Source organism: Dermacentor andersoni, chromosome 2 (assembly GCF_023375885.2).
Source record: "Dermacentor andersoni chromosome 2, qqDerAnde1_hic_scaffold, whole genome shotgun sequence".
NCBI classification, from domain to species: Eukaryota; Metazoa; Arthropoda; class Arachnida; order Ixodida; family Ixodidae; genus Dermacentor; species Dermacentor andersoni.
In genome coordinates, this window is record NC_092815.1 from 154,859,866 (window position 1) to 154,870,526 (window position 10,661).

At 46.3% G+C, this 10,661-nt stretch overlaps 1 protein-coding gene across 1 annotated transcript; it reads left to right on the forward strand.

The window, feature by feature from the left end:
- The first annotated feature begins 334 nt into the window (after positions 1 to 334).
- LOC126540930 (uncharacterized) lies at positions 335 to 10,283 on the forward strand. Its single transcript, XM_055076363.2, has 3 exons — positions 335 to 621; positions 3,312 to 3,419; positions 8,642 to 10,283. The coding sequence occupies exons 1-3, from the start codon at positions 396 to 398 to the stop codon at positions 8,830 to 8,832; spliced, it is 525 nt and encodes a 174-aa protein (XP_054932338.1). The 5' UTR covers positions 335 to 395; the 3' UTR covers positions 8,833 to 10,283.
- The last annotated feature ends 378 nt before the right edge of the window (positions 10,284 to 10,661 follow it).

Consider the following 10,661-nt stretch of genomic DNA (forward strand, 5'->3'; position numbering starts at 1 on the left):
CATCCAAGCAGTGTAATGGATCAGATTCTGCGGCGAGAGTCCCGCTGCTGCGAGGTGCCGGAGCCTCGTCGGTTTCAGTGCAGGGCAAACCCACAGCAGGTGGTGGATGTCGGCTTCAACATTTCGCGACTTGCAGAGTGGACACTCAGGACGAGGATATAGCGGGCGAACTTGCTCGAAGACGCTGTAAGCGTATATTAGAGATGAATCTAAAAAGAGGAAGGGGGGGCAGCAGATGGCCACGTTCCAGCGCGTTGCCACGTGAACGTGCTCGTGCGCGAGACGCTCGAGAAACCCATGAGCCAGAATCACGCTTTCACGTGCAGTCGTTCGGACACCGGGTCGAGAGGACAACGGAATCAAAGGTGGTTGCCTCGAGGCTGCCGAGGAAGGCCATGGTCCGCTTCCCAGCAGGAAGCAGCAACGGTGGCGTGCTCTCTTCCATGGATCTCGGTGGCAAGCTACCGCTGGGTGACGCCGGGACTTCACTGAAGGCTGCGCCGTTTGGGTACTGCTGCCGGCTGTCTCGCGGGTCCTCCCCATACCAGGCAGGGCCGGTCCTGCAGCACTTCATCTGGGACCTAAAGAGGCCCTGGTTCATCGGAGTTTCATCGGTGACAGGTGGTGTGGGTCAAATTTTTATATAAAGAAACAGTTATACTGTCAACTATTGTGTTAGACTTGTAATATACGCTGCACATCTTGCCGTTAACCTCCGCCGAAGTGCGCATGGGAGAGGACGATACGTGAAGCAAAAATTATCATTCATCCATTCCCAGCACCAAAACACAAAGAAAGCCCTTGCGGGCTTGGGAGAAAGCTTCAGAGTTTAGAAAAAGAATTTCCCCTCCTGGTTTGGTCTTCTTCTACCTTGAGCGGTTATGAGTTGTTAAACAGGATATTAGCCGTTAGATAGACCATGCATCCGAAGGGTACTAGAGCTGGCTTGTGTGGCTTCGCTGTCGTTGATGTATAATTTGTCATACTGGGACCTATGTATAGGTTATTTATTGTGGCCTAGTCTTTTACCGTCTGTCTTGAAGGTCAGTGTTGTCTATGGGCGGTTCTCGTGGCAAAGGGCAACCATCAGCCCGTTTAATATCACTTTACTGTCTTTCGTTTGCCGCGACGCGATTCTATACCACTGCAGTTGCAAAAAATTGCTAATCTTAAGTAATTAGTTAACGAGGTGTTATCATCTAACGTGCGTCATCGTGAAGGAAAGAAGGTAGAAGAAAGCACCTTCATATCGGGTCATCTTAAATATGTGCATATCCCATGCAGTCTGTAATCGCCCAAAGTTTCAGCCAGCAAGGCGAAATGTCGTATTATAACGAGAGAAGTACTGTATATTTCATTTAGGAACGCGACCTTCAGCCACCATGGTGGGCCTCGCAGAGCATGCGGAAACTTTTTTAAGCATTGGAATGGCGTCTAATGACAGTGCGCGACGTACTCGACTTTGGAACACCCTGCTACAGTGTCACAGTACGTTGAGGAACGCGGAGAGAATTTCGTGGACGAATGCGCCCCGTAACTCATCGTTGTGCGACGTGTCCTTACCTATCATAATTGTTATGCGACGCACTTAACGCGCCAGGAGTCTCCGAGCGGTAGCTACATCGAGGGCAATTCGTAGGATTGCTTATTGTGTTTTTTAGCACGCATCCGTGGCCTAACGTACAGAGCATCGGAATTGTATGCCGTGCCACAGCTTCGCGTAGTTATTGTGACCGCGCCGTTGTGACGTCAGTGAGCGCCTGCGCAGTTGAAGGCAGGCAGGTTATCTGCAGATTGCAGAGAGAGCGAGAAAGCTTCACCTTAAAATCTGCTTCCAAGGTCATTTCTAATGCAGGAAAAAACTGGTGGCTCTACCGTAATCGAGATTAGATGTGAGCATGAAATGCCTACCGGCAAAGCAAATTGGTATGGTATGATCCCAGTCACAATCTCAAAATAGATGTGGTGCATGTTCGCACTGGCACACACAACCACATCGCACCTACCGACGCGATACTGTGCACTAGTCCATATGGATGCAATAGTTCCTGTCACAGAAAGAACCTCATTGCAAGCAGACGCGCTCCTAACGTGGAGCGCTCTTGATGTGGAGTCGCAGCCAATGGCAATTTAGGTGCCGTGTTCCTGCTACTGACGGACGCCGGCTTTTTTTTTTATGCGAAGCATATTACTAGAGCTCAACCCAGCTCCTCAGGCGCGGCGGTGTCGCCTTCAATACCACGTGACACCGTGACGTCACGACAGAGGAGAAACGGGGCTCCAACTCGCGCCGTCGCTCGCGGTCTCGCGGCGGTATATAAGCAGCTGTGCTTTTTCTAGGTGGCTTTGGCTCAACTCTTGCAAGATGGGCTGGTTGGGAATCGAACCAGGGTCTCCGGAGTGTGAGACGGAGACGCTACCACTGAGGCACGAGTACGATGCTTCGAAGCGGTACAAAAGCGCCTCTAGTGAATGCGGTGTTGCCTTAGAAACGAGCTGTTTCTAAGGCTCAGGCGTGCGTCGCTTGCTCAGGCGCACATTTCGTTGCCGCGCCGAACGCTGCGTCGCTCGACGCTCACCACGTCCAATGCGGGGCGCGTAGTCGCTGCGCCGTAGCCCATTGTCTTACACCCCTTGGCGGGTCGACGGGAACGCTGTCGTGTTCCACTCTTGAAGGCGAAGCAGAGTAACGCATGAGTTGTTTCTTCTACTAGCCGAACCAAATATAGCCAAGCAACAGCAGTTCACCAGGCTAAACAGTGGTTCAACAACTAAAATAAAGGCTAGTATGCTTCGCATCCTGGGCTTAACCTTAGCTAAGCCACAGCCATTTTTTTTTTCAATGAATGGGCCTTTTCAAGCTTTCGCATTAAAAATTGTTTCCATCTTTAAGCGTGCTTTGCTCCTCTCGCCTTCATGTTTGGTACTAGGGGCCCAGCGATATCTAAAAATCAGCTTTACTTTTCTGGGCGACCTTTGTTGCATGTAAGCGTGACACAGGCGACGGACAACATGAAAGCTGAATGAAGTAAATTTTAACGCCTATGACTACTTAACTTATGTGTGAGAAATTTTTGTGCTCGACAGGTGGTCAGAATTATCATCTTACAGCTCTTGCCATTCTCGTCGGAGATGTAGCTTTAGCTCGGTGTGGTGTACAGTAACTTTTGTTGTCCTTAAGGCTAACGTTTTGAGCCGTGAGTGAAGCTAGCGCATTTAGGGGCATCTAAATTTGGCATGTGTCTAGCCCCTAGCAGCACTTTAAGAGCCATGGGGGAAGCCGCTGACCACCCACACTCAATCTGTTACAGTAACATTGGCTGGAGGCAGCCACCTGACGGTCCTCACCACCATCGTGAAGTGGTCAGTCCTGTTGCACAACTACCCACCGCATGGCTACGCCGTTGATCTGATTACAGGTAAGCTGCTTCTCTTCTTATTACGTTTGTTTGATAAGGATTCCCAATAAGAAACGGGTGTCCGTGAAATATCCCAATAATTAGAATACGATTACCTTAACCAGATTAATAGCAGCATGCATGCTTTTTGCTATAGGTATATCAACGATTACTGTGGGCTTGAACTGCAAAACGTTACGATAATCGCATCACAGGAATCGGACGTGTTGGTAAGACAGCATGAAGAAACACACGCTCTCCATTTAGTTAACTAAAGGAAAATCAGACATCCACTCATTCGTAAAAATTGCTACAAAGGAAACCAATACGGCTTCCTCGAAAGAAAAGCCTTGCAGTTGAAGAAAAATCCGTCCTGGTCTAGGACTCGGAAGCCGGGACCCCCACCTTTCCGGGCCAGCCGCTCTACCATCTGAACTAACCATGCGGCAAGCAGATGGCAGGGCAAAGTCGAACTTGTCAACAAATCGAAGCAAAGGCAAGAGTATGATGTAATAGTTCTGCGGAAACCCGCAGGAGGAATTTCGAGGAACCCGTATTGGTTTCCTTCGCAGCACTTCCTACTAATGGGTGGATGTCTGATTTTCCCTTAAATACTTCATTGCATCTTGCGGATTTCCGCAGAACTATTACCTAACGCTACCCATTTAGGCATAGCATTGTAGAAGGCCAAATTATGTCGCTCACATTTGATCGTGTTGAAAACTCGACTGATTAGAGGAAGCACAAAAGAAGGATGTCTGCGACAGATGGCACCTGTGGATCGGGCTTCTCCCACGTCGAACGCGAAGAAGCATAGGGTGACGCGCAAAAAAAGACCTTGGCTTAGTAATGGCAGTACTGGTTAGTTGTTTTAATATGATCACTGTGTAAACGAGAAAGTGAAGAAAAATTTCTGCTGACCAGGCCTTACCAGTCTATTAGTACAGCTAACTTCATAATGGCTGTCTGCAGGAGAGAGATAGGGGGGTGAGGGAGGCGTTATCAAAAAAATTAGAGAGACTGAACATAGAAGAGACACTTAAATAGCACTGGCAAACTGAAATATAAAGCAAACATACAGGTGTTCCTGCTAAATTTTGCCAACACCTGAAGATAAGTGGCTCCAGTTTAACACGACAGGAATAAAATCGTGTCAGTGGCAATTTCATAAAATAAGTCGAGCACTTTTTTGCATCTCCGTAAATGTATAATTACTCCAAGATTAATCAATTCCTCAAGTCGTACACATATAGACATATTCAGAAAAATTTGAAAAAGTATTCGTGAGTAGTTTGCGTCCCACCGAATGCGCAAGCATTTTGTCCAATCTCGCGAAGGAAGTACACGAAATATGTAAAACTGCACGTCACTCCGCGCTAGCGCGGAGTGACGAATGAATGCCAGATATCATAAGATATCTGGCATTAGCGTAAACTCTATTGTTTTTCTTTGTTAGAAAATTTTCGGCAAAGGGCAGCATGGGAGTGCACGCGTTTGCACGAGGAAACGCACGCGTCAGTGTCCTGCAGCTTTCTCAGCTACAGTGCGCAGGATTCACGCATATCACCTATGCAACTAATGCTATATATAGCGGGGCACAAGTTCGTAGTGGCATGGCTATTTTATCGGCCTCATCGAATTTGTTTCTGACCGTGTTTCACATGCAGAAAAAAATTGCGCGATAGGCGAGAATTTAAATACTTCTAGAAAATTCGTAAACCATCACTATCGTACGTAGCGCGTAGCCCTATTTGGTCTGCTCAGGTGGATTACCAGAAAGGTGGACACAACTTGGGCCAGTAATACCAATGATAGCGGGACTAACTAGATCCATCAATTATTTTCATAATTCACGTTAGAAGTCATGTTTCAATGGCGAAATTATGTCGCCTCATCTTAGCAGAAATAGTAAAAGAATCGCCCCCATTTCGCGTGTCAACATTAGGATGTACATTCGCGAGGGAAAGTTTGTACTTCTGGCACAAAAAAAAAATTCAATTTTCTTCACAGCCTGAGTATGCCGCATAACATGAAAAGATGCAGCCAGTCTTAGGCGCATGTTCTGCCAATGCGATGCACTGAAGCAATTCCACGTTGAGGAGCTGTAGAAGTCTCTCCGCGTAGCGGCCCTTATAACCTTAGGCTGGGAAATTCCCTAAGTGTTGTCTTTTCCTCCCACACTCTCAACCCACGAACTTTACCATGAAATTGCCCTAACCCTCAATGTGCAACCTTCCTCCCGTTGTTGTCCACCCTTAGATACACTTCCGTCTCTCGTCAGGCTGAATTTGTAGCGCTTTAATATTATTTTAAGTGTTATGCGAGTCTAACCTGACCATACACTCGTACTTCGACACTACTTAGCAGGCATAACGTTATGTTTTTCTTGAATCAGCTATGAACCATCAGCGTTCATCACTCATCCGGTGCTGCCTAACAGATTGGACGGCCGATTAAACTTTTGGAAACGTTGCCCTTGTAAAGAGAATTGCGTGTTACTGCATTTTTGCGATAACACTATGCTGCACATAAAACAACAACAGAGTTTATACTAATGCCAGATATCTTATGATGCACACATCAAAGCTGACACAGATCTGCACACATCTGCACACTCGCTATGTTTTCCATGTACATAAGCGCGTAATTTTTACGTAGACTAGCTTGCAGATCGTATGTAGCAGACGGAACAATTGCAATGCCAAATAAGAATGAACAAGGGGTTGTCGCCCATACATAGTGGAGCCTGTGCTCACTTCAGATCATACTCGCTTTAAGCTTATTAAAGGGACACTACAGGCAAATATCAATTTAAGCTAAAGTGATAGATTAGTGCTCGAGAACGTCTAAGGCATCAATGTTATCGCGAACGGAGATTTCTTAATCGAGAAAGTAAGGTGAACGCCAGTAACGATTAGACTCCCTCGGGGCGAATAGATTCCTCATTAGAATTAATTGACTAGTTTTAATCACGCGTAGTAAAATATCATTGTATTGCACTGCAATAAGAAAAAAACAGTCGCTTGTCGAGTTATACTTCATAAAGAAAAAGAAGAAACGCATTGACGTTACTCCTGACGACATCGGCGGTCGCAAAGTTTCGCTTTTACCACTTTGCGCAGCTCACGACGTTGCGTTTCGGTAGTATCGTAATCGCGCAGTGCGGCGCTTGTTTTACGGGCTTGCGAAAGTCGCACAATCTGACTGTAGCCAAGAATCCCACGTCCATGCGATGTCGCGGGATTGCCGAATGGTCTACGCCACTTTACCAAGAGCAGCTGTGGGCCGAATCGAATGCTCTGTCTTGGTTCTGTTTCTCCATGGCCACGCATTCGCGTTCTGCGCACAGAAAAAAAAAAAAAGAAAACGTTGCACTGCCTGTCGGGAGCAGTTCTACTCACCTACGACAGTAAAAGGCGCCAATGGCGAATGCAACGTCACCAGTCCTCGCTCGGGGGTCGAAGATTTGAAATGCGCTATAGGTATGTAAAACTTTCTGGCGCAATGTTCTCGTAGAATAAGGATTCTTTTGGCACCATAAAAGCGCTGTGAGGTTTCTAGAATTGCATTTTAACAGTCCCCGATGACTTAGTATTTGCCTATTTGTCTTTAGAGTCGCTTTAATGACATCTTTTGCAATACTGATGCTCAGTACAAACCGTTAAAATGAAGTAGAATGAAGAACCACGGGATAGAATTATCCCGCTTTATCCCCGTGGCAGTGCAAACGCGATTCTCGTTACACACAATAAATGCAGGTACTACAGAGAGAATTCAAACATGGTCGAATTGATGACATAACCGCAGCTGGTGATATTTTTCAAAGCTGCACCAACAGGAGAGAGGAAGAATTAAAACGATTTTAGGCAGGTGTAACTATGTGAACAGCAACTTCTTAAGTTGATATTATGGTAAAATACTACTTAGCAGAAACCCTTCTATACAGTGTTCTCCGAGTTACTCCAACGGCGTGCCGACAAAAGAACTTTATCGCTTTGGGGACACTGCGGAACATAATGTCTACTGAGAGCGACAACTCAGTGTATAGGACTCAGGTGGGCGCGGCCAGAAGGGCGAAAGCAAGCCCTGGCCCGCCTTTCCTGTCTAGATCATTTGTCATACGCTGATAACACCAAGGCCGAGATTATACCTATTCCACTCTTATTACACATATGAAATTAAACTAAAAGTATTTGACTTATTGCGACCACCACGTAACCGACGACAGTAGACCAAAATGAGCACAAGGACAAGAGCCGTCTTGCCTCCGTTTTTATGTGCTTGTTGCCTTCCGTCTCACGCTAGTCCACGGGGAGCAACGTTGTTGCAGTTTTTCATTGTTTTTTAACCGTGCATATGTGATGCCGCTGATCTGAGAAGAAAACAGTAGAGGTAGTGCAAAACAGCTTGAATGGAAACTTTGTCTTTGAGCTTCGATTCGTCGAAGACTCGCTTCCACGCCGTCAGCTCACGAGGCGTCATTGCATCCCCCTAACACTTAAAAGCTTGTCAACTACATAGCTGACTTCACTCTCGTCTCACTCCGTGAAATCAAGGGGCAGGGCTCACCCGGAAAGCCGCGCCTTCATGCGGGCGCCCATGTCTGCGTGCTTCTGCGTGGTTGCAAATTTTCCAAGACCACGTCTGACCAACAGGTCCTATAAGCCATTCCTACAAAGTTTCAATGAAACTTGCAAGCATGTTTAATATTATTTGTGCATACTATGTCCCCGCCAACCTTTGAATATTGAACGATTTAAACGAAGAAGAGATTTCTCATCTTCTTACCCAATTGCCTCCTTCTTCATAGCAAACACGGATGAAGCATTTATCTGGGTGAAATCCGTATCAGTGATTGTTCAGAATTCCATAAAACATTTGACATGGTCGCTAGCCTTGACGGCGCGGTGACGTCCCGTCTTTCCTTTTTGATGCGCTGGATAGTTTACATTTCATTTATGAAATAACTCCCATCAATCAGTTTCGGAGTTTTTTAGAATTCAGATTATATATTATATCTGTTTTTTACGCCTTCCGTTCTCAGCAGTGCACGCTTAAGGAACGGTAATACACAAATAGCTTAGAAAAGCGCCGCCCTTTGCCATGAACTTGCTACACGATGAGAAGAGCTCGTATGTTCCTGACGGTGTTCGGGTAATTATACTCGAATGCTATGAAGTTCAACTGCATGGGTAGCAAGGTAGACCTACAAGGAACTGAACGACGCTGCACTTGTTTCGCAGTACACGATCCCCACAATACTGTAACCAGGCAACGCATCGCCACTTGGATCTCCTGCGAGACATGGGGGGATGCCCTCCGCCTAGAGGAGCTGACTCGGCCACCAGCTTTGCCATGGCCGTGTTCGCGCGTTCGCCGCATGTCACCTGGCTGCGCAGAAAAGCCGCAAAGTCCACCCAAGACCCACGGATGACCCCAGCTGGTCGGCGGCCACGACTGCCACAGTAGAGAGCGCGCAGAATTAGGTGGCCGTGGGGCTCGGCGAGGCAGGGGATGGCCGCCAAGAGGTGCCGTGCCGGCAGCGACGGCTAATCAGCACTCCTTCGGCGCTTGAACATCTTGGATACCCCACGCCGAGTATGGCACCACGCACCAGGAGTGTTTCAACCATGCTGTCGTCAGTCCCCACCGTGCCGCAAACACTCGTGTTTATATCGTCGAAGTGTCGGGCACGGTTCTTGCTTCCTTATGCGTTGGAGCGGTATAATTATGCGTGATTTGCGCGTTTATTTCCTGTAGCGACTATGGTTCGCGCAAATTTCAAATTGTAGCGTACTTATGCGTACGTATTCATTTCGTCTGGCATATAATAATTAATACGCTAATAATATTGTTAATAATTACCTATTATATTACTGCGTTAAAAATTATTCGTTTGGAAGAGTTCCGGATTGGTTTCCCAAAGAGTTCCGGAAGGTTTGCCCAAGAGTTCCGGGAGGATTTTCAATATTTTGTTTCAGCTAGCGACCTTCCAAACAACCATCAGCAAAAGCCAGACGTTGTCTCAAAGGAGCATTGTTGTACATTTGTTATATTCAGGCACAGACATAATGTCACGCAGCCAATCCGTACGAGGTTCTTGCGCTGCACTTCCCATTGTGGGACAATTATTGACATCTGCCTTAATTTGTAGCATATTTGCCTATCGATATTTATCTTGCCTTTAATATATTCTTCAATTTGCGCGATAACATTATTGTTTACGATTTTAATTTCTGCGTTGTAATTTATTGCGAAGAGTTCTGGAAGGTGTGCTTTCCAGAGGCAACTTTTGTTTTTAGTTTGCGATCTTCCAAACAAATAACAAAAGCCAGAGGATGTCTTATCAAGTGCGTTAGTGTAGGTTCATTGTATGCGAAAGAGAAATGCAGGCATCGTCTTGAACTTGCCCGCATTGTAGTGAATCGAACTTTTGGGACGTTTTGTGCATGAGAACCCCGACAGGTTTCCGTGAAAGTGTTGATTGTACAAACAAGAACTCTAAATGCACCTGAGTACACCATATTGTACAGTAGACGCGAAAATTTGCTAGTCGCCAACTGTGAACATTTTTTTTTTTTTGCATTACGACGGAGGCGATCGGTAAACAAGGGTGAAGTGGTTTACTGTATCACCCTGCCATTTTCAAATTGGAGCAGATATAGCCACATTGAAGTAGAGCGTCCAACTGGAAAGCAGAGTACACAATTCAGGCGCATATGTGCGGGTAGTTTCACAAACTAAAGGTTTTCTCTATCTGGTAAATAAATTATATACCGGAGAATACAATGCGTTCGGTTGTCCTTTTATTCTAGTCAATATTTGCTAATGCTTAGCAGGTGAAAGCTTTAGTCTCGTACAAACTCTGCCAAAACACTGCACCGTCTGCAAGCTGTGCTAAATGTAAATGTTAAATCGGCGGAAACAAACTGAACTCAACGCGACGGCGACGTTCGACACTCATTTAACTTAGAACGGTAATGCCCCCCCCCCCCCCTTTCCATAGTGGGTAGTAGCCACTTGCTCGATAGAAAACATGAACTATGGTAAGGTTAAGTGGACGCACACGGAAGTAAACTGAAACTGATGCTTCGATATGCGATGCGATAACGGGTGACATATTTGTTATATAAGGCGTGACTGCCTACTGCAGTGCCATTAGAAAGCGCATGCTTGGAATCGCCTGGAAGGAAAAAGGGGATGGAATAAACGGAGAGGGACTGAGTAATGTTTCCATTTATATCATACTGAGTACAATGCACG

Bases quoted from the DNA above. Each gene is read 5' to 3' on its own strand.
- LOC126540930 (XM_055076363.2), top strand. From the start codon at position 396: ATGGTCCGCTTCCCAGCAGGAAGCAGCAACGGTGGCGTGCTCTCTTCC. The intron at 622-3,311 runs GTGGTGTGGGTC...AATCTGTTACAG, and splicing joins CGGAGTTTCATCGGTGACAG to TAACATTGGCTGGAGGCAGC. The intron at 3,420-8,641 runs GTAAGCTGCTTC...CTTGTTTCGCAG, and splicing joins CGCCGTTGATCTGATTACAG to TACACGATCCCCACAATACT.